Genomic DNA, 24710 nt, shown 5'->3' on the forward strand with positions numbered 1-24710 from the left:
GCAGGGGAATGCGGAGGGTGGGGGGAAAAGGTGTGTGTATAAATTATGCATTGCTGTTGTTCTTGTTGTTGTTGTTGCTGTTTAACGGTAAACGGTACACGGTACTTAAGAACTACATAAATTAGTTTAATTATAGTTATTTTGTTTATATCATTTTTTTATTCTTTTTTCTTTGCTTTTCTTTTATTTATAATTGTTTTTTCTTCATCGTGTTGTTGTGTGTTGTTTTTTTTTCTTTTTTCGGTTTGCTTAATTCATTCAATTTACGATTACTAAAAAAAAAATTCATCCTATGACTAAGAAAAAAAATGTACGTTTTTATTTTTTATTTTTTTTTTTGTTTTTTTTTTCTGTTCTTGTTGTTTATGCTTGCTTGCTGTTGTTCTTCTTGTTAAAGGTTACAATTGTGTATATATATATATATATATTTATAATTTTTTTTTATATTTTTTTTTTCTTGTTTTTTGTTGTTTTTGAGATTTACATATATGCGTGTGTGGGTGTGTCTAGGGATGTCTGAGAGTGTGTGTGTATGAGTGTGGGCATCATCTTAGATGTTGCAAATATCAATATATATAACTATATATGTAGATACGTATTTCAATTTTTGTTTTTTTTTTTGTTTTTTTTTTTTATTTATATAAATTTGTTCAGCCCCTGGGCGCGTTTTACTTTGCAAAGATCTCTCTCGCTCTCTCTCTCTTTCTTTCGATCTTTCTCTTTCTATACATCTGCAGTTTCATATATATATATATATATAGGGGTGTGTGTGTGTGTGGGATTTGTTACATACATATAAAGTTGTTATGCTTAAGTGCTAAAAATGGGGAGTTGCTCAAAAAGGGGATTCCAACTAATTGCAAGAGCACTGGGCAACGTGTTTTTCTTTAAGGAAACGAACATAACTCCAACTCACTATCGCTATCTCTCTCTCTTTCTCTCTGTCTTAGTCTGTGTCTGTATGTGTGTCTCTTTCGCTCATCTGTGCTTTAAACTAGGTTTTAAAAGCTGGCGGGTCCTGCGCATCACAAACAATTTACAGGCTAAACTTTTATATATTTGTCACTTAAACGCAAAGAAAAAAAAAAAAAAAAAAATAGTATTGTTATTAACACTATGCGCAAAGCGACCCGCAACGTCTCTAGGCTCTATAGGGTATTACACTTCTCTCTCTTTCTCTCTCTCTCGCTCTCTTTGTCTTGCTGTGGGGAGGGGGAGCTGTGTGTGTGTGTGTGTGTTTGTGTGTGCTATATGCTATATGCTACAATGCCTACATAGATCGCTATTGCTATTGTGTGTGTGTGTGTGTATGGGTGTGTGTGTCATCGTCGTCATAGCGCGTATTTACAGTCGCAAATGCTGGCCAGTGTTGGTTAACGCCATCAACTGCCACCGCTGGCCGCCAGCAAGTGATTGCCCCAGCCCCAGTCCCAGCTCCAGCCGTTTGTTGCACGCTAAAGCTGCTGCAGCTGCTGCGTTTGCGGTCAGACATCGACATCCAAATCAATGACCGAGCTGCGATCGTGCTCATCATCCTCATCATCATCCTGGTCATCGTGCTCATGCTCCATGCTCATCATCATCGCAGCCGTCACAACATCATCATTGTTGTTGGGGCCGTCACCATCGATGGTGCGGCCATCCAGTAATTGTCACTGATCCGCCGCCGTTGCCGCTGCCCCATGATGATGCTGCTGCTGCTGCTGTCCATGTGCCACATGCTGTTGCTGCGGATGCCCTGCCAATGGATGCGCATGCGAATGCGGATGTCCGTGCGGCGGATGTGATGTGTGATGCTGTTGCGTGTGATGCAGCTGTGTTGCATCCTCGGAGAGCAGCGCTGCTGCTGCCGCCGCCGCTGCTGCTGCGGCTGCTGCTGCTGCGGCAGCGGCAACGCTGCCATTGTGTTGCACCTCCAACCCGTTGACCATCTTCTCCATGCTCTTCAACTCCGACGGCGAATGTTGTGCCTGACGTTGTTGCTGCTTGCTGCTGCTGCTGTTGTTGTTGCTGTTGCCGCTGAGCAGCGATGGCGGCGTTGTCGGTGACATTGATATGGGACGCGTCGGTGGCGAATGCGATGTCGCCCGATGCGGTCGCGGACTCGAGCTCAAGCTACGCGGTCCACTATCGATGGGGCCACCTCCACCTCCTCCACCGCCCAGGGGCAGCACATTGGGCGGCGCTGAAGCATCGGCGCTGCCATTGCCACCGCGATTGGCATTCGAGCCCGGGGTGACGGCATCGAAAGCGGAGCCCAAGCTGCCGGGCAGACTGTACGGCGAGAAGCGATGACTCTTCAGTCCCTGCAGCGGCGACACCGGCGTGTGTCCCGCCGCCGCATAGGCATGGCCGAAGAGCGCCGGATGTTGGGCGGCCAATGCGAGTTGGGCATTGAAGAGGAGTCCCGGATTGAGGCCGGCGGGATTCATGGCCGCCGCAGCGGCCGGATTGTGCAACAGACCCAGATGCGGTGGCGGATAGAGACCATGCGGATAGAGGTAAGGCAACAGATGCGGCGACGGGTGTATCGGTGGTCCCACTGATATATTCGGCGATGGATAACTGCCGGCGGCATTCAGGCCAGCTGCCGCTGCTGCAGCCGCTGCGGCTGCACCGCCGCCACCACCGCCGCCGCCGCCAACGCCCTCCTTGGGACTGCCAGTGGAGGTGGGGCGAAAGGCACCGCCGGTGCTGCCGCCGACGCTTTCCGAGCAGCTCGAGTCGCTGCCGTCGCGCTCCATGTCGTCCGCTTGCAGGCGACGGCGCAGCGCGTCCTCGGCATTCGCTGCGGCTGCGTGTTCGCCGGCGCCAGCGCCGGCAATGTGATTGAACCAGGCGGCTAGGGCTGCTAAATCGACCGAGTGATGAATAGCACGTAGTAGGTGAGGAGTACCGAGTAGCGAGTAATTAATAGCGAGTAGTAATCGAAGAGTGGCGAGTAACGAGTTATGAATAACGAAGAGTAAGGGAAGAACAGCGAGTAACGAGTGTTGAATAACGAATAGTATGCAAAGTAGCGAGTAACGAGACACGATTAGTAAGCAAAGAGTAGCGAGTAACGAATGTTGAATAACGAGTAGTATGAAAATTAGCGAGTAACGAGACACGAATAGTATGCATGAAGCATAGTATAACATAGCGAGTAACGAGACACGAATAGTATGCAAATAGCATAGTATAAAGTACCGAGTAACGAGTGATGCAAAACGAGAAGTATACGAAAAGTAGCGTAAGACAAGTTAAAAATAGTGAGTAAAGCGTGGCGAGTAATTTCAATAAAATTCAGCGAGCGATGAGTAACGAGTAGCGATTAAAAATGTAAAGAGTCAGGAAGCAAGCGTCGATTGATGAGCACCAAGTGGCAAGTTGCAAATGTATCGCAAGTAACGAGTAGTAGCGTATCAAGTATCGAGTAGCGAATGACATGTAACGAGAAGAGCAGAAGAACGAAAGAAAATTGATTAGTTAGATATTGTTTAATGGTGAGAGTCACCAACTAGCTACCAAAAGGCAGAAAGATGGAGATGTTGTTCAAAAAACTTACCCGAATGCTGATGTGCTTGCATCTGTTGCAGCGAGTGGCTCAATGGCAGCAGCGGACTTTGCGGCGGCCCCACCACATCCAATAGCTTATCATCGTCGTCCTGCTGATTGTCAAGCAGCGCCGCAGCGTGCGCGGGATGCAAATGCGGCGGCCGTCCGGCATGGCCCAAATGCAAGGGCGCCCGTGAGCTGCTCACGTGCGTGGGATTCAATTTGTCCGAATCGGACCCTCGGTTCGACATCAGCGCCTGCCTGTAACAACAGTTGGGCGAAACACAATAAAACCAATTAGAACATCCAATTGTTCACATTGTTCAAAATAACTATGATAGTGCGAGAGTATTTGTATGTCTCTGGAGACATTCAATTCACAGAGATTTAAAATTAACAAAATATATTTTAAGAGTTGTCCTTATTGCAAACTGACTTTAATGTAGAGTTATCTTTCATTTGTTTTGCAAGATATTATTTAACCTAGTTTTAAAGATCTTAGAGATTATAAATGCGAGAATTATATTTTATCAAAATTTTTCTTATCAAAATCTTTGAAAATCATCTTTACATTAATCTTTCGCTTTTTGGTATTACTTCAAATTACGTTTCTTTTACATTATATTATATTTTTAATTCATCCAATTCTCTTTATTTTTATTTTTTAAATTCTTAAAATTCTTTTTCTATTTCAAATTTCTTCAACCCTCTTTATTTCTTTCTTACAAAATATGCCTTTATGTTTTACTTATTTTTATTATGATTGCAAATTATCTCTTTAAAGATATTCTTCTATTTAGTTCTACAAATCTCAGAGATTTTAAAAAAGTAGTTGCATCTTTCGATAGCACTCTTTTCACACATCCAATTTGCTTTAACCAATTCAAAAATTGTTTTATTTTTATCCTTCGTTTAGTTACGTTTGGTAAAAATGTGCAGAGTGTGTGCGCTAACAACGTATTTGATCCGGGCTACTATAATATTTTACAGCGCGATGTTTGTGTTGGTTTTATGAGGCTTTTTGGATCTAGCGGGCACTTGCATAATATTTTTGCTAGCTGGCAATATCTGTTAAATGATAAAACGACGCTTGCGGCCCATTGCAAATGTGTCTGTGTGTGTGTGTGTCGGATGGGATGACAGAGGGAGAGAAGAGAAGGGAGGGAGGTTTACGGCCGGAACCTTAATTGAAATGTAACAATGGCAGGCGGAAACAGCTTGCAGTTTGTGTCTGGGCCGACAATGAAATTGAAAAATAATTCAAAACACGTTAGTGTAATTTAGTGCTCCACACTGTCCGTAATATACAGACGGAGAAAGAGGCATGCCTCCCCTCCCCTCTCCACACCCTTCATATGTATTCTCCGCCCACTCTTCTACGTCCGTGCATTTTGCTTTTTTGTTGTTCACACATCAAAGCAACGCTGCTGGCAGCGTCAGCTCGTGTTCGCCAAATTGGGCAATTTACCAACACACACACACACACACATACACACACACCGTGGCAGACATGTGTGTATCATTATCACAGCCCCGGAACCATCCATATAAACAGTGGCTCGCAATAGCTTCCAGCTCGCAATTCACAATTCGCAATTCGCAGTTCACCGTTTGCCACAGGCGTCTTCTTTTACACTTAACTGTTTTTCCACGTATTTCCCCCAGCACCTGTGTCTGTGTGTGTGTGTGTGTGTGTGTATTACTAATTTAATAGCAAATCAATTTGTGCTAATCCCAGGCAACGCTGCTAACCCACCCACTTAACAGCATTTGAAACGAGCGAAGAAAGAAGCTAATGGAGGCTAGAAAAGCAGCGTCTAAGGCGCCCAAAATGGGGCGGATTAAATTGTTGAAGTAGTTCTAAATTAGATTAACTGTTAAACTCTGATAAACTTTATAGAAACTTGGAGTAGTTCTACATTTGATTATCTGTTAAACTCCGGTAAAATTTATAGAACACACGATGTAATGGTATATTAGAAAATGCTAATAGATTTCCATAATAACTATATATGGTATATGACGATTTATGCGAATCTCAAATTGCTTCCTTTATTTATTTGTGTATTCGTAGCTAATTTGCCATTGAATAAGGTCCATTAATAAAGCGGGTAAATTCATTATTAAGCATTTTGAGGATTCGAGCAGGATGTTTTGCTTTGATTTATTAAGTTGTTGAATCTGTACAGTAAGAAAGTACCATATCATCACATTTTAGGAAAATCAGCGTTTTTAAACGTTTTGGCGAAACTTTGATGCTTTAATCACCTCAGTGGCTTGGCAGATAGGAATCTTCTAGCGAGTCTGTAGCTAAATCGAACGATAAGGAATTAAATGTCAAAAATGTAATCTTTGTTTCTTTGTTTCTAATCGGGCCCAAGTGTCGTGTATAGCGTTGAATCGCTCCTGTGTCTCACATGCAACTCGACCATAAATTTCAACACTCGCACAAAAAGCAACTAAGACGTTTATCTTTAGCTTTTGTAATGCTACCCCACCCCACCACAGACCGGTCGGGGGGCGTGGAGAAGGCGCGGCTGCTCTATAACACAATTTGTTGTTGTTGTTTTTGCTGTTGGTCGAGCATTTGCGAAAAGGGCGTCGAAGGCCGTGCTAAAAGTTGAAGAAATTGCGCGTTTGTCTGCGTGCTCTGCTCTGTAATTTTTGAATTACGTTTAAATGTGCCCAGCTTAAGCTAGTCACACACACACACAGAAACACACACACGCCTGTCTAGAGTTGATGTAAAGACCGCGCCCAAGCAAAAAACAGAATTTATATATATATATTTCAAGTGAATACCGACGAAAAATTGTGCCGCAATTGTCAACTGACGCCTGCGGTTATTTGTCTGGGAGAGACGAGTATAGAAAAGTGCAAAAGGGGAGGAAGGGCAGAAGTAGAGAAGAGTATAAAGAAGGAAGCTGGCGCAAAAGGAATTTCAATTGCGCAACCGCTTCTCGAGCTGCTGTTAAAACGTTTTCACTTTAGATTTCCGCTGTGGCCCGCGGGGCCCAAAAAAAAAAAACTGGCCGGACAACAAAAGCGCGCCACACACACACACAAAACACCGCACAAAAAGGGGTTGAACGCCAAAGAGAAGGAGAGGGGGTTAAAGGCTAATAGCTATAGAGATGAATATCATTGAGAGCGGAAGCTGAGAGAGAGAGAGAGAGGCTCCTGCAAAGTTGCCACCAATTAGCGAGACACCCAATGTGGTGGCAAATATCGTCATGGCATTGTTGTTGCTGCTGCTAATGAAGCACCAGAAGCTAAAGCAAAAGCAAAAGGGTTAACCGCAGTCACAGACACAGCTTAAGCATTTAATGTGACTAAGTCCCGCTAATTGCTCAGCGCATTTTAAGCACACTAATTGAAAGTGGCTGCTGCCAATGAAAAGAAAAATGAAAAAAGTATAGCATACTTTACAGCGCCGCTAGTAAAAGACAAACTTTGTGACTTTGACTTTCGAGTTTGAGTTTGAGTTGACTGACACACGGCTGTCACAGCAATGACCAGCAACTTTTTGGCAAGACAGACATCAACAGTCAGGAGGGGAGGCGACGGGGGTGTGTCAGCTAATGCCAATCAGAAGGCGGCTGTAATCAGTTTTACAACAACTCAACGGGAAGTCGGTTGGCAAGTAAATTGTTTGTGTCAATGCAAAAGACTGATGAAGTTGTTCCATCATCGACTTGCTGTCTGCTCCCCCCGCTTTCCCCTCCCCCCTGCGGGACACTCTTCTACTCGCCCCCTCGCTGCTGTCATTGTCAGAGTGAAAATTGATTTGTAACGTTTAACAGAAGCAACTATTAAATGTCATTCATCATTATGCTAAGTCAGCGAGACCGAAAGAGAAACACAACGAAAGAGAGAGAGAGAAAAAGATAGAGAGAGGTAGAGCTGCTCGCCGGAAACCGGAACCACTCCAAGCTCAGCTTCCTCGTCCCCGGTTCGACATACAGTTTGTTGACTTTATGGTTATCCTTCAAAAACAATTGCAAAAAGTCAAAAGCATGCCTCGAATGTTGTTGGTCAAACAGGAAATTGAAATCAATCCATCAATATGGATTACAAACGCACTGCGGGGGCAGCAGCAGCAACAACATCGACATCGACAGCAGCAACAACATCGACAGCAACAGCAACCAAGGTGCCAGTCATCATCATCCACATTGGAAGCGACTTTTGTGGTCACTCGCTTCTCTCTCTCTCTCGCTTGGTCTCTGTGACTTGCAATTTGACAAGCAGCAGGCTAATTAGTTCCGCACAGATTTGACAAAAATTAATGTCTGTGCTAATCATGCTCTACAGATACAAAATGTGAGGCTCAGCTATAGATTGAGATACCACACAGTTAGACAAATGACTCGCATTCGCATTCGCTTTCGCATCAAATCGAATCGAATTCGAATTCGTAGCTGAATGTGAAGTGCACTACAAAGTGCTGATTAGTTTGCTTATCAACTTGGAATGGGGGAGAGTAGAGAGTCCATCCTATTGAAATGCCATTCAATTGGATTTGGGCAACTGTCCTGACAACAAATAGAGAGCTTCTCATAGCTGCCTTGGCTACCAATTTCACAAATGTTGCTTCCACTTCAACAATGAGTTGGACGTAAGTTGCTTAAGAGCTTACTTTAACTTAAAACACACACGTCTTGCAGCACAAATTAGATGCGCCAAATCATGCAAGATATGAGGAAGACGGATATAAGTACTCTATATTAGAGGTGGGCACGGGCCGGGCTTTTTTTCGTGGCCCGCGGGCTTACACAGGCCCGGAGCGGGTTCGGGCGGGCCCGGGCCTTAAAATTAAGATTCGTACGGGCTTCGTGCGGGCCCGGGCTTTAGAAAAAAGGCCCGGCCCGTAAAAACCCGAAATAGGCCCGTAAAAGCCCGAAATAGGCCCGAAAAAAATTTTGATTTGATCGAATTAGAACCGTCATTTAACGCATTTTAATTGCTTATCGATGCTACTATCGATTTGCTAATACAATATTTTACTTGTTTGCACACCACTAATTAAAAATTGGCGGTGAAATTACAATTGTGGTGAAATTACAAAATCTGTGAAAATTAAAATATGTCGCGACAAACAATTCAGGACGCTGTAAATAAAAAAAGTGAATGTGTAAAGCTTATTCAAAATGAAAAGGGCAGGAGTGAAGTGTGGAAGCTTTTCTATTGCATTAATTATAATGGCAATTATAACACATTTTGTGTTATAGATATAAATTACATGTCTTTTGAATTTCATTATATGTGTAAATAAGTTTCGTGCCGGGCCGGGCCGGGCCGGGCCTTAGTGAAAAAGTTTCGTGTTCGGCCGGGCCGGGCCTCTCAAAAAAGAGTTTGTTTTCGTGCGGGCCCGGGCCTCAAAATACAGGCCCGCGCCCACCTCTACTCTATATAGCAAGCACAATCAATGGCATCTCTATCAATGTTCGTTGAGTCTTTGAGTTAAGAATTAAAAATTATGCTGTCAACATTTAGTAAACTAAATTTCAAGTCAAGGAATATACCAATTTGTATAAGAATTTAACAATAGGTTTTAAATGTGCCCGTATTATATATCATAATCAACGTGACCGTATTAAGTTTTTGGTATCCTTGACTTTGTTGTATGGTCACACTTGATCTTTACTTTTTTTTAGTTTTTAAGTGTGGTTAGAAGCTTATTTCAGGTGGTCACCTTAAACACTCAATCTACAGTATATGTTTAATGGATAGTTATTAGAAACAATTGGGTTTCATTTCCAAGTTCTGAGAGAACACTTGTCTTCACTTCCCCCTTGAGCTTAACCTTTGCTAATGGATCGGACTTAACTCTAGTGATACTCACTTCTTTTCCCGCTTGCCAGCACCAGTATCACGAAAGCCCTTAGCAAACGGATTGTTGTCAATTTTCAATTGAGTTATCTGCACATTGGGGGGAGAGAAATATGTAAGTAAACGTTGCTCGAAATGATTTATTATTTACTACATATAGTATGTATGTATGTGCGATGGATTTTGGCTTACCTTCTCATTTTGATATGCAGTCACGGCTATAAACTCCGTCTCCTTGAACACGTACGTGCGAAACGTGGAATATGGTAGCTTCAAGATATCGTTGGCTCGCACCAAATGAAAGCGCGGCTGATACTTATGCATTGAGTTCAGTATTGTCTGTGGGGATAAGCGAAAGGAAGGAGAGAAAAAGATTAGTTAGCTTGGCGTGTTAAGTACAATGGGGGGATCAATCAACAACACAACACAAAACAAGAACAAAAACGAGAAACGAGAAAAACGGAAAAATACGAAACGAAAGCAAGTCGGAGAATAAGCGACACACAAAGTATGATTTCCCCTCTAGAGTAACTTGACAAAACTTGACACACACAGCACAGCACAAAATACATATTGCAAATGGCCAAAACGCGGCGACATTCCTGTCCTATCCTATCCTATCCTATCCTATCCTATCCGGTCCTTTGCTGTCCTGTTCTGTCTGTTCTGACCACCCACCAAAGTGCACGACAACGACAACGAGCATGAGCGAGAGCGCGTCGAGTTTTGTCTCATAAAATATGAATTTGTCGGCAGCAAAAAGAAGGCAAGAAACAAACCCCGAAGACCTCCCAAGCTAGCAAGCTCGCAAGGCAACAACATTTGCAACTTGCTGCGGTTGTTGCAGCAAAAGGAACACCTTTTTAATTACCATAACTCGTCGAATCGACTTCGATTAAACGACAACGAACTGCGCACAGCGTCTAGACCGTTTTCTCTAGGCTGCTTTTTTTTGTTTTTTTGGGCTGCGTGTGGACCTCACAAGAGACGCTGACGTTGCCATTTTGTTCGTGTAATTTTGAAAACAAGCCGCGACTTTTGTCTGTTCCAGCGACTGCCTGTGGTTGCCGTTGATGGCGGCGACAACGGGCAGACAACAACCAACTACCAACAACCAACAACAACAACAGCAGCAGCAGCATTGAACTAGACAAGAACTTCATGGCGGAGTCTCTAGCCGATTGTATTCGCATTGTAGTCTGCATCTTTTTCAAAATACGAACATATACAATGTATGCATAGTATCTTGTATCTTGTGTGTTAGAGAGCTTGATTCGCACGCCCTCGGCGTAGACCACCAATGGCGTCTGTGGTGTCATGCTCAAAGGTGTGACTAATAAGATGCTTGTTGCTCTTGCTCTTGCTGTTGTGCAATTGCGGATTGTTTTCCTCTTGTTACCAACAAAACAACCAACAACAAATACGATTACATCGCAATGATTAGTTAAACACACTTGCATTTGTAATTAGCCAACGATCATGGCGGCAACAACAAGTAGAGCAGGAAACGAGTTATTTGATAGACAAGCAAACTGCATACTTTTGCCTTGAAGTTGCTAATAACGAGTTGAAAGCCAGCGAGCGACTAAGAACGAGTAACAATATTTAGTGATTTATTGCTGAAGTTGAAGTAGTTAATAAGTAATAATTGTAACGAATTGATTTATGATATTTAAGAGCGAGTAATAGTGAGCGAGTTGAGCAACGAGTAACGAGTTGTTAATAAAGCGGCTAATTAAACACCAAGTAAGTTGATGTTATGACGAAGCAATAAGAAATATGCGTAATACTAACGAGTAGTATTGATAACAGTTAAAAAGCAACGAGTAATATTCAAACGTGTTAAAACGCAGATCGCAGATGTAATAAACTTCAAAAAGCTTATCAGTGAACAATGTAAGAGTAGAGAATAAATAATTGACACTAGCGAGTGAAATACGAAACGAGTAAAGAGCGAGTAATAGTGAGCGAGTTGAGCAACGAGTAACGAGTTGTTAATAAAGCGACTAATTAAACACCAAGTAGGTTGATGTTATGATGGAGCAATAAAAAATATGCGTAATACTAACGAGTAGTATTGATAACAGTTAAAAAGCAACGAGTAATATTCAAACGTGTTAAAAAGCAACGAGTAATATTTAAACGTGTTAAAACGCAGATGGGTGACGAAGTAATAAACTTCAAAAAGCTTATCAGTGAACAATGTAAAAGTAGATAATAAATAATTGACACTAGCGAGTGAAATACGTAACGAGTAAAGTTGGAACTAGTCAAAAATTCACAAATACTGCAATCTTCTAATGAGTTGTATGAAAACCTAATGAGTATCAAGTAAATAAATGTATTTGTCTAAAAGACAACAATTACAACAATGACATAGAACAATTAATACATAACGAATGCATAAGAAAAAGATCTGAATCAAATAAAATTGCTGCTAACAAGCCGATTAAACAAGTGCCAACGAGTAGCGACACAACTGATTGATATCAGCGTAACAAAATGCGGCAAATAACAAGTGAGTCAAAGTTTTACACTTGGCAATTTTATGCAATTGAAAAATGCCTCAACACAAAACTAAATAAGCTACTACTCTGAATGCATTCGAACAGCATTCACATTAATATGAATGCTGTGCTTGTAGGAATCATTGGACATGACGTTGCTGTGATCAATGGCTTAAAAGCTTTAACAGCTTTTTATTGCCAGATGCCAAAAACGAAAATCTCGCAAAATAATATAAAATAATAATAATAATAATAATGATTAATTGGCAATGCGTCGCCATTTTGCTGTTGTTGTAGTTGCTGTTGCTCTGGCTGCAGTTGCCAGTGCAACCAACGAAACGAATATTATTGCTTGTGACAGTCGGCGATTTGGGGCGACTTTAAAAGGCAAACACTTTATTGGCATGCGGCTAAAAGCTGTGGATCATCAATCAAACTCTGAGTGTGAGAGGGAGATAGAGAGAGAGAAGAAGAAGAAGGAGAGCCTTAGCGCTTAGTTCATAAATCGTTTGAGCAAAATGCTGTGCTGCCTTTGGAAAATGTCGTTTGCTAATTTGCTTTAAATTTATTGACACATAAATTCATTTAGGCCGCCGCAGCAACAACAACAACAACGATAATCATGATCATTAAGTGAAATTACTCGTTGGTTTTGCATGCGTTTTGCATGTGTCTAGAATTTATTGATAAAACAATTTGCATTATTACGTACAATTGTATTCAATTTGTTGTCGCTGTCGCTGCTATGGGCGTGGCTTCAAATTGCGAAGAGGCGCAAAATTGTCATTTAAAATGTGATTCGTCGACGAGTTGTCGTCGCTGTCGTTTTGCCGAGTTTGAATTGCGATTTAAATGAAAATAACCGTGAAGATAGCCATAAAAAAAGCGAAGCAAAAAAAAAAAAAAAAAAAACACTATAATATGTGCATGCACAATCATGTTGCCGTTGTTGCTGGCTGCATTGCTGCTTTTCAAATGGGCATAAACAAGTCTAATTAGACATGAAGTGCGATTACACGGACGCCACGCAGTCGTTGTCGTTGTCGTCACTCGACAACAAGCAACACAACAAATCAGCAACACACAGCAATTGTTGCTGAGACAAAGAGACTGCGATTGAGACTCAACAACTCCGCAGCAAAGTCTTGTTGTTGATTGAATTGATGATTGGCAGCCAGACTCTAATGCAATTATGCGTCAAATATTGTCTAGATTTTTCGCATTATGATTGCTGCAAAACTAATGCAAAATTCAGCAACATTGCAGCACGTTGCAGCTAGTCTGTTGTGGCTGCTGCTGTTGCTATAGTTGCTGCTAGCAAGTGGCACTCCAATCCAATCCGTGGGCCACTTAATCACTCTATATATATTGACCAAGTGACAAACTGATTGAGCCGCCGGCAGCCACGACCAAAAAAGGTAGCAGCAATTTTGGTGCTGCCGAGTTGCCAAGTTGCAAGTTGCCGTTGAACGCTGCCAGTTGCCGTTTTGTTGCTCTGGCTGTTGATGTTGCTGTTGCTGTTGGTGCTACGTGCAGTTGCCTTGGGGCCGCATCTTTCACGCTAGTCATGTGCCCCGATATGCCCGCCTGCCTGCCACATGCCTCCCCCCTCCCCACGCCGCCACCAATCACCCTCTGGCTGCAGTGACACGTTTGTTTTGGGCTTTTGCGTGTTGATTGCTAAAGGCGGAGTTGCTGCTGGTGCTGGTGCTGCTGCTGTTGTGATTGCTGTCGTCGTGTTGCTGTTGCACACTCATTGTTGGCATATTATCACATAATTTAACTGATGATGGCACCGCAGTTACTCTTCTTGTTGTTGTTTGCTTAACGCTGTGTGATTGCTGTCGTTGTTGTCAACTTGTTGTTGTTGTTGCTGTTGCTGTAGTTGTTGCTGCTGTCCATTGTCCGCTGTTGTTGTCGGTTGGCGTGCTGCTTAATTGAATGATCACTCACACTTTGATTTGGCATGTTTTGTTCACATGCAAGCGGCAATAACACAACACACAACAGCACATCAACAGCAACAGCGACGATCGCTAACGGTTATCGACAGTTTGCATCGACTGAACTATTAACTTACACTCCCGATATCATTTTGCTCGATCGTGAGTGAATTCCAGCAGCAGCAGCACCACCAACAACATGCTCAAATTACAGCTAGTTACACAGCTAGTGCACAGCTGGTTTGTGTGTGATTACACAGCACATGTAAATCGCATGATAAACTAATATTGTGGCGTTATCGATTACTATCGATTGCTAACAAGCTTGTAATTGCGCATGTTTGCAGCTCATCAAGCGAGTGGAGACTGAGTGCATTTCTGAGAGTTAAGCACGTACATTAATATATCGATTACGGTATATTGATATGTGGATTTAGTGCAGTCGATAACATATCGATTGCACTCAATCGATAAATAGTAGTCGCTACTCTGTACTTCGTTGCAATCAATATCAGTTTAAATAGTTGCGTAATTTATGAAAATGTTATCGATATCCATCGCTAACGATAGTAAGTGTTATCGATTGAAGATGATCAATATATTACTAACACAACTACAATTTTATGTAGAGCAAACAATGTGAGTTTAAATAGCTGCATAATTTATGAAAATGTTATCGGTAATCGACAATATCGATAGTAAGCGTTATCGATATCGATTATGATCAATATATTGCCAACACAATTACAGTTTAAAGCAGAGCAGCCACATCTTATTAAGCTCGCAGCTTGACAATATTTATCGATAGACGTTTGTCGCACGCTTTGAGCTAATTTCTGTGACAACTGGCAAAAAAAAGACTTTAGCTAAAGTTCTAAGCACGCCGACGCTTGCAGCCTAATCTTTGGCTCGCTCTCCTCCGATTGTGGATTGTCTGTTATTGCCAGTTATTGGTCGCTCAATTAGGCAACACTGGCTACTGAGAGACTTGGCGATCGGGACAGAGAGGCATGAACAGGGGGCAGGGGGCAGAGTGAGGCAGCTACCAAAACCATTTTCGGCTACCTGTTGACCAATTATGGACATAATTGAAGGCGCCGACAACGACAACAACAACAACAACAACGATGTTGTCGATGACGATGACGATGTCGCCTGTTTGCTGTTGCTGTTGCTGCTGCTGTTGCTGCTGCAGATGAAGATGGGACACACAACGAACACTCACTGACTAAGCGTCTCGAGGCTTATATTTTCTTAATTTTGTGTTATTTTTGTTGTTGTTGTCGTTTTATGAAGCTGTCGCTGTATTGTCTTAAGCTGCTTTCTGAAAGCTAAATCGATATGCATATTGAGCGATCTATACCATAAATATCAACACGAAAACGCGGCTCGAAACATGTCTTAATTAAGCCAGCAGGTCAAAAACTAGCAGACGTGAAAGAGGAGGGAGCTAGTCTAAAGAGAGAGAGAGTGATGAAGAGGGGGAACCGAAGAAGACCCACCATGCAGTCAGCCGGCTTTTTACATGTGTATGTGAGTAGACAGTAGATATATATATATCGATGCGTATATGTATGCGATAAATCGGTAAATTATGCATAATTTTATAGCCGAAGCAAAAGCAAAAAAAAAAAAAAAAAAACGTAAAGAAAGACAAAAGACACAAAATACGAGCAGTAGCTGGAGGATGTTGGCCCGGTTCTCTGTGTGTTATAGCCACCCAAGCGTTGATTCAACAAACGATGTTGATGCTGATGCTGTTGCTCTAGTCGAATTTCATTGATCTCTGTCTTGGAGATCTCTGATTTGCGGAACGCTAGAGTTGAGTGCGTGAGTCGATGTATTTCTGTTGACAAGTCAACCGATGTTTCAAATATACGCATAATATATTCGAATGAAGCAAGACATTGAATGAAGTTTATTATTAAAAAAGTCTGTGTTATGTTAGCTGACTTTTTATAAAAGAAAATAAATCATCATTAAAATATAAACTCTTAAAAAGGGAAAAAGGAAATTGCTTTGAAAACTCTGCACAACAAAAAATATCAATGAAAAATGTCAGATACTTTCTACCATTTTAAAACATACCAAGTTAATATACCACAAAATACTAAATACTAAATATATCGCTAACACTATATTTGGTATATTGATATAGTACTGTATTCAAAATATACCGTAGAGTGTAAAGATAACAGATTGTCAGATGCCCATACAGCGGGTATAAAAACTTACTTCTACTTTTACTAACAATTTGCCTGCCAAGTTTATCTAAATTGTTAATCAAATACTCGTATAAAGCCTAAAAATGTTAGCTTTGACCTTTAGCTATAAGTTTGAAACAAATTGTTACTTCAACAATGCAAAAAACTAGAACTTTAAGTAAGGAATTAAAATATAGATCTAAAGTTTTATTAAACGAAATGATTTTGCAAGACCAATAAAACCTATTCATTTTGATTTCTTTAATTGATATATTATATATAAAGTTCTATTAAACGAAATACTATTAGAAAAAGGTTTTTATTCAGTCAAATAAACTAAATTATTAACCAAGTTATATATTTTTGTATTTTTTTTTTTATTTTCTTTTCATCTCATTTTTTGTCGTGTCGTGCTCACGCGCTCATCTCTAGCTGTTCAAGCGAAGCTAAACTCTCACGCTGGAGATTGTAAGCAGTAGCTGAAGCTCAAGGGAAAGACAAGGCAAGTTGATGAACATTTCATTTAAATAATGTCAAAATTTATTTACAATTTATAACAATTCTTTTTTGGTGGGCAGTGGCTGTTGCTGTTGCTGTTGTTGCTGCTATCTTTTGGTGGTCGTCGTCATCGATTGAACGGAAAATGTTAATTAAATGGATTTACATTTTAATGACAACACGAAGCAATGAAGCAACGAAGCAAAAGAGCCAAGCAACAGATTGAGATACAGGCGTGCACACAAAGCCCCCAAACAGAGTTGTTGCTGTTGCCACACAAACACACGAGAAGTTGTGTCCAGCTATGTGAAATGTCTGTGCTGTGCTGGTCGCTCTTTCGTCCTGGCCTGGCCTGTTTTGTTACTGTTGTTGTTGTTGTTGTTGGCGTCTGTGCGCCGGTCAAAACGGCGACAGCCAATTGCAAATTTGCTAAACAAAATGGGCGGCGTTTTGGCCACAACAACAACTCAGCCACACAGACTAATGATGCCTGGGCACAAGAAAACGAAAAACGAAAAGAAAAAAAAAAGAAAACCTCTGAGGCTGCTTGCGACCGCGCCGTTTTGTTTTGCTGTATGCAAATCGCAGACGCAGACGCATTCGTTGCTGTTGCCATTGCCTTTGCCTTTGCCTCCCTTCGTGCTCAACCTTAAGCTATAGTTTCTGTGGCGCCGAGAGACTCTCTTTTGAGTCACAGTCGATTGGGTAAAACAAAATGCTGGAGCACTCGATACACATCGATTTGCTTTGCTTTTCTTCATTTCTTGACTTTAGCAATTTGTGTTTTTTTTTTGCTGTATTTTGTATTTTGCGTTGCGTTGCGGTTCGCTGAAGCGAGCGGCCAATGAGCCGAATGAACAAATGCGCAGTCGATAACGATGACCATGGCAATTGAGATCAGCAAACTGTGGCGAACGAGTTGTTGATTTGAACTAAATTAGATTGCTAAGCGTAGCTTTAATATATTATCGATAACTATGGCCAACTTTTAACTAATCGGTAATTAATCGATAATAGCCACAGATCTAATCGATGTGTTATCAATAACCACATGATAAATAATTGAAAGCGAACGCGACTATCAGAGATAGAGATACATGGTATCCACTAAAAGTTAATTAATCGATAGTATTCATACAAAATATCGAAAGAACAGAAGTCTTAACCTCTTTGTTTCTTCCATAGCAATTTCTATGCTTTCGATTGGAAATATCAATTAATTAATTAACAAAAAGATTACTCTTTGCTTTTATATGCTAAATGCTAAAGCTGGCTAATTAATCGATAGTAACCGGCGAATCGTAGAAAATGTCGAAATAACAGCTTAGTCATTCGGTGTGCGTTTCTATGTTAATCGATAGCGTGATCGATAGCAAGTAATGCATACAATTTGCATTATTTGTTGGCTGGCTGACAACCTGGCACTCATAACTCCATAAATATCGATACACATTTATCGCCGCCACAGCGATGCGGCGTCATAAATAATGCAGCCCCCCGCCGTTGCAAGACGACGACGAAGACGAAGAATTCACTTACAAATGAGCCAAGTTAGTTATGGCCATCCTGTCATAGATAAACGATCAGCATGGCTAATGGTGAGGCAGCAGCTACTGCCTCATCTCTCTCTCTCACTCTCTGTCTGTCTGTCTGTCTGTCTCTTTCTTGTACTTGACTATCGGCAGAAATGACAAATATTTCAAATGATTTCAACACTTTGCCGACTTTTGCGATTCGGGGCGGGCGAATTGCGAATTGCGAATGATTTGCGTTTTATTGCAGCTAATAAATTGAATTGGCGACCCACCGCGTTGTCTGAGTTGCCGGAGTCAACTATTTTCGCATTGACTATTTGTTGCGATAAGCTGGTCTTAAGTTGCCTTCTGCTTCTGCTTCTGCTTCGACTTTAAGTTTTGTGCTGAGCTGAGCTGAGCTGTGTGTGTTGCATGCCACATGCAATGCGACGACGCGCATGCGTGTGTGCATTTCAATGCAACACTGATAAAGGTGTTCAACGCTCGATGACATTAGCACCATCCAAATGCCGCATGCCGCAATCAACTGGCAGTTGCCGCAAGTTGCCTCAGTTTGCTGTTGCCGTCGTCGTCGTCGTCGTTTTGCCATATTTGTCGGCACCTTTTGTTCTTCTTTATTAAAAAGGCGAATAATCATAATAAAGAACCAACAACGTTGTCGTTGTCGTCCATTTAGCCACTGAGTTTTGGATGAGCAGCCGGCTCCAAACCCGCCAGCGCCGAGTTTTGTTATTGCCGGCAAACTGCGTTGGGGTTCGGGTTTTTATTCTTCGTCGTCTTCTCTTGTTTTTTTTTGGTTTTTTTGTTTGTATTTTGTATTTCGAGTGACTTTGTCTTTGGGTTTCTTTGGTGAGGTTCAGTTCAGCAGCTCGTTCGGTAGCTGCTAGACTTGGACATTAATCGATAACACTTGAGTATTTTTTCATGTTTTGCAGGCGAGCCATTAAGCGATTGTCCACCAATCGTTGTTGTTGTTGTTGCTCTTGTTGTATATTTAGGCATAAATGTGTGCGCTACGCCAACTAAGTAGATATATAATACATGATCTAGTTCTTTAACACTGCAGCTGCTGAACACGAGTTGAATAACCTCGGCAAATGATCAATCAATATGTCATTAAGTTGAACTAAATAGTTGCCCAAAAGTTGTCAATTTGATGTCGACTAATTAAGAGTGTATAAATTGTATATCAAGAATAATTGTTTTCCATTCTGTTCAGTTCTTTGCTGTATTTGGGAAGCTATAACTTAAGAGCATACAATAGACCGCTCAATAAATTAAAAGAGTAACTCATAGTTAAGTGCGGCAACAGAATTTTGTTTATATTTTCTATGCAATGTTGTCACAATTTAGTGTGACTCTTAAGTAATTAAAATATGCAGGTAAGTGCACAATGGTTGGCCGTTAAGTGAAGCTTATGTAAGGCAGCGAGGCTGTTAAGCGAGGTGTTAAACTGTCTAAGGAAGTAACTCATTAATTTTTCTATTGTTTAAGTTGTAATATTTGTAATGTCTAGCAAAAAAAATTTTCATTTAACTAAAATGTCATTTAAATGCCAAATTATGCAACACATTATGGAACTTAAATGAAATTGAAGTTAAATTAAATATTATTTTCAAAATGTAATGCATTATTCTGCTAAGTAATATTTGTGAAGCTAGCAAAACAATATTTCAATGAATTCACATACTTCATAATGGATTAAATAGTATGCAACAAATTATGACACTTAAATGCAATTTTAGTTAAATATTCATAGAAAATTTGTTTTGAAGTGTGATTTAATTTAGTTGCCACAAATTATTGTGTTCAGCTTAGTATTAATAATAATAATAATTTATCATTTTCCACGTAGCGCATTCGCCTGTTCACCTGACTGTCACATTTTTGTATGTTCCCAACTTTCTTTCCCTTTTTTTCGCACAGTTTTGCTGAGCTCCCAAATCCTGTTTCCCAGCTCTCCCAGCTTAATGAAATTCAGCTTAAAGCGTTAATGACGATAGTAGCAAACGGCATCAGTCGCTTTTTTCTTTTCTTTTATTTTGGGCCCAGTTCTTGCCAAATCGCAATGTCTGCGGTGTCCGCGATGTCGGGACTGCGCCTGTTTATAGTCAACACTCGGCAATTACTAAAAGACAAATTTATTTGCACGCATGCATATGAGATGCGGCGGGTTCGGATTTTTGTGCGTCTTCTTCTTGTGTTTTCAGTAGCTGTGTCGATGTGTCTGTGTGTCTGTGTGTTGTTCGTCGGCGACATGGACAAGTGTTAAGCATAATACAGACACACTTAGCAGACAGCATAAAGAGGAGTGAAGGAGGGGGAAGCTTAATTGAAGTGCGGTCGCGTCGCCTCATTGGCGTTAAGTGTCGATAAATTAAGCATACGCAATGTGCGCCGCCGCTCGAACACAACATAGAGCAGTAGCTACTCCACTTATGCATATGCATATATATCTGGATAATCTGTTCATCTGTTAAATCAGCTACCGGGTTATGCGCTAGCTTCTGATATTTGTTTTTTTTTTCTTTTTTTGCCCCGTTTTCCTTCTTGTCTTTCCTTTTCTTTTCATTCATTTTATGAATGACACTCGAGGCAACGCAAATGTGAAAGGCATCTTCTTCTTCTTCTCTCCTCCCCTCCTACTCTAGAGTGCGCATAAATTGCTGATAATTTACAGCATATAAAAATCAACACAAAACATTTTATGTTAATGAAAATAAAAGTAGAGCTTCGTCGAGCTCTCTTCTCAGGTGAAAGCCCCACCACCACCAGCATCGACGACAACCGAAATTATTATCAGCAGCAGCATTCACATCAACATCATCAGCATGATCATTGTGATCATCATCATCAGCTCTCGCGGGTAGACAACAACACAACATCCTCTGTTGAAACAGTAGCTCTCTGGGCCGCACAGGCTCACAGATTCAGCTCAAAGCAGTCGCACAGATACCCTCGGACAATTAATGATCAACGCCAAGCAACTAATGAGCGCAATTTATACTGCAGTCAACAGCAGCATAGACCGGGAGACCGAGAACCAGAGAGAGCACGAGAGTAATTTTTCTCCTCTGACTTTATTTTGGGGGAATGTTGTTGACCCGCACAATTGAGATGCTCACGATAAACAATTTAAAGTCAGCTGAATATATTTGATTTTAAAACGATTCACACAAAAAAATCTTGTAAATTCCTTAGAAATATTAACAACTTACAACTTGAAATATATTTGAGTAAGTTCCTTTAAAGTACAACTCAAACATAAACCAATCCAGCTGAAATGCTGATCAAATATTTTCTACTGATTCAGAATTACTTAGAAACTTTTTCAAGATTTTGGGTTATAACTTTGCAGTTGCTGACATACATTCTAATGAAATGTTTTAATCACAAATTTTCAATATTGGAAAGTGCACCTAACAATTCTAAACGTTATCACTTTGCTAACGTTGGTCACACTTTTTGTACAAAATATATTTTATAGATTTGTGTGCAACTGGCTGTGGCTTAAATACTTTATTATCATTTGAAAAATGATCTGACATTATGTTTTAATAAAAACATTTCATAGTTTTACTCATTTGCTGCAAAGCATTGCACTATTATTATTTCCAAGAGCTTTCAAAGCTTTGAACAGCTGAAATGCTTTGCTATTGGATTAAAAGTGTGCTTTAATAATGTTCTGCTTTAATAATGTTAGTCCAACATTTGATAAGCTTGCACTAAACTTTGCATTGCTTTAAAGAACTTTAATACAATTCGCTGCAATGCTTTTCTATTATTTGAAAGCTGAACTAAAATTATGTTTTAATAATGTTTTTCGTTACTAGTGTTAATTAAAAGTTTTATAGATATGCACTAAACTCGCAGTTGCTGAAATGCTTTGCAGTCTTTATGCTTCCAAGCGCTTTGCAAGCTTTCAACAGCTTTAAGTTTATAACCATTTGTTTCACTGCAATCACTTCAACTGCTGCTGCTGCTGTTGCGGCATCTCTATTGATTTCTATCGCGTATTCAGGCATCAAATAGTTTGAGCACTTTTCACGCCTCCTTCCACCGCGTTGGGTTGTGGAGGCATTTTAGTGAGTTATCGCATGCAACGCTTGGCACGATCACGATTTTAGTGCAGCCAGAAGTCGTCAAATCGAAATCCAAATCCAAATCGAAAACAGGGGCAAACCAAGTGCGTGTTACAGCTTCCCTTCAGCAACATTTGGGGTTTGAAGGTAGCCGCTATCTTATCGGGGCGTAAGTAGTCTGCTGTTGCCTGTTTGGCCTGAGAGAGTGGGTCGCTCGCTTCCCCGTCACACCATTAACTTTGTTTTATAACTTAATTTTGTTGGTCGCAGCAGCAGCAAACAAATCGACACTTGTTTAATATTTAAATGTAAATTTAAATTTAAATTTAAATTTTGGATTATCGCTCTCTCGCTCTTCCTCTTCCTCTCTTTCTTGTTTTGGTTAATGAATGAATGAATTTTTTTTTTGGCTGTGTTTCTTTTTGGTGTGTGGCTCCAAGACGTGACCACCACACGCTGTGGCTAGGGTCTTGATCTTGTTTTTATGGCTGCACTAGGCCGGATAACAGCAGCAACCAGCAACCAGCAACCAGCAGCAGCAGCAGCAACAGGCAGCGAGCATCTATTTAAGTTCTTTGCTTAATTAACGAAAGGAAAAGGCAAAGCGTAGCGAAGAATGGGACATAAAAATTAATTAGCAGACAAAAAAAAAAACAGAAAACAGAAAACAAAAAACGACAACAACGAGAAAAATCAAATCGGGATTATAACGGTGTGTATGACAGGCGCATGCGAGTTGGGTGGGCGTGTCTCATCTTATTATCAATGGGCGCCCAACGTGCGTTGCACAGCCACAGCAGCAACAATCAGAGGCAATCTTTGGCGCCCAACGTGAGGTCAATTTTGGAGCTCATTCAATTCACAATTTACATGCCGCACTTATAATTAAGTGTAAATTTATGTAAATTTTCATTGCCCTCGGCTAACGCTTTTCCCTTCCGCCGCCCCCGAAATAGTTTGTCGTTTTGTTACCTGTTTTCTTGATTGGCTTTTTTTTTTTTTTGTTTTGTGTGTCTGTCTTCTGTTTCTTTTGGTTGATTGAGGAAATTGTCGCTGTTTGCTGCTGCTGCTGTTCCAAATTGGCAGCTAATCAGTGAGCTAAATGCAACGGAAATACCCAAATGTGTCGACCATATATAGGAGAGAGTCGAGCCCCCAGCCCACAATTTCCCGTGCGCTATGCTAATGTATATTTCAATACTCAAGTTTAGATTGTCGATTGTCTGTCTCTCGATGGAGTGTGTGTGACGATTTAGGTGGCCAGACCACAAAAGAAAGTCCCCAAAAAATCAAAGAAGCTATAAGCATTAATTTATAACGTGACTACCAGCAAAAACAACGAACAGCAACAGCTTCCAGTTCTCTCTCTCTCTCTCTCTCTCTCTCTTTGTCTCAGTCTCTCTGAGTCTGTCTGTCTCGCAGCTTGAGCATCAGTTGCTCATCAAAGCCATAAAAATGTGCGTTAATAACATTGCCGCCAAAGTAAAGTTGGCAATAAAATGGCAGATTCATGTGACGATGACGACGCGGCGACGATGGCGACAGCGACGGCGCTGCTACCGACGCGTTTGGTGGGAAATACGACCCTGGCTATAAGTATAACTACAACGATGACGGCAACGTTGACTTGTCCGTGCAACTTGCAACGCATTAAAATTTACGTGCCATAAATTTCCACACAAGGCTGCTGCTGCTGCAGCGGCTTTTGTAGATTCGCATTTATGCGTTTAATGATAAAAAAAAGAACGCGAACGTCTCTCTCTATCTCTCTCTCGCTCTCTCTCTCTCTCTCTCCCCCCACATTGCGTAGCGTGTTGCCAGCGGTAGCCGACAGCCAAGTGGTCAGCTTAAGTGCCGTCGCATTGCATTTCTTTCTTCTTGTGCTTTGTGGATCTCTTTCGATTTCTTTTTCTTTTTTGGGGTGCTACCCCAACCAAGCTTTGGCCACACAGGCGCACCAGCTTCACAGTGGTTGGTTGGTTGGTTGGTTGGTTGGTGGTCTCGACAATAAATGAATCGCATAGCAGATCGATAAAAATCGCTAAAGAGCGACATTGCAGCCAACAACTTGGCGCCCAACGTGGCCCAAGACTATTAAATGCCATAAATTGTTGTAGCCCCAATTTCATTGCCAAAGCAATACAATCCTGGTGTTTGCCTTAAACACTTTGTATGGGAGATTGTTGAAAAAGTATTTGTGTCTAAATTATACATCAACAAAAATTATGATACTATACATCGTTTTCTTATTTTGAATAAAAATGCAATAGAAATCAAGCATATCAATTCTTTTGATGAATAAAGAATGCTGTGTTCTAAAAAAAGGCCACAAAGGTACCACAATTATATAAGTATTAATAACCCATGTATCTATTTTAAGTATTAAAATCTTCGACGTGTACTTCAAAAATTCAAAAAGCACTTTTAGTGTGACCAGCTTGCATTTGGTCTTTTGATCCTAGTAAAATGGAATTAGTATTTTTCCATATTTTTCAGTTTAGTTTAAATTAGAAACGAGGCTTGCCAATTTATGAAAAAAGAAGATAAGTTCATACCTAGAGAGAGAGAAGCT

At 40.9% G+C, this 24710-nt stretch overlaps 1 protein-coding gene across 5 annotated transcripts in view; it reads right to left on the reverse strand.

Moving 5' to 3' along the window:
• Positions 1-222: 222 nt before the first annotated feature.
• The window catches only part of LOC117565164 (optomotor-blind protein), a 107967-nt gene continuing 83479 nt past the window's right edge, over positions 223-24710 (reverse strand). For 2 of the 5 annotated variants that reach the window (XM_034244193.2, XM_034244161.2), the window contains exons 5-8: positions 9562-9708; positions 9383-9459; positions 3548-3807; positions 223-2848 (exon numbers count right to left, since the gene is read on the reverse strand). In XM_034244193.2, coding sequence (XP_034100084.1) covers positions 1653-2848; positions 3548-3807; positions 9383-9459; positions 9562-9708 — 1680 coding nt within the window. In that variant the 3' untranslated portion in view covers positions 223-1652. Of the gene's footprint in view, positions 2852-3547; positions 3808-9382; positions 9460-9561; positions 9709-24710 lie in introns of all 5 variants that reach the window. The other 3 variants (XM_034244177.2, XM_034244151.2, XM_034244184.2) reach the window with 2 other exon arrangements.

This window comes from Drosophila albomicans, chromosome X (genome assembly GCF_009650485.2).
Source record: "Drosophila albomicans strain 15112-1751.03 chromosome X, ASM965048v2, whole genome shotgun sequence".
Taxonomy (NCBI): Eukaryota; Metazoa; Arthropoda; class Insecta; order Diptera; family Drosophilidae; genus Drosophila; species Drosophila albomicans.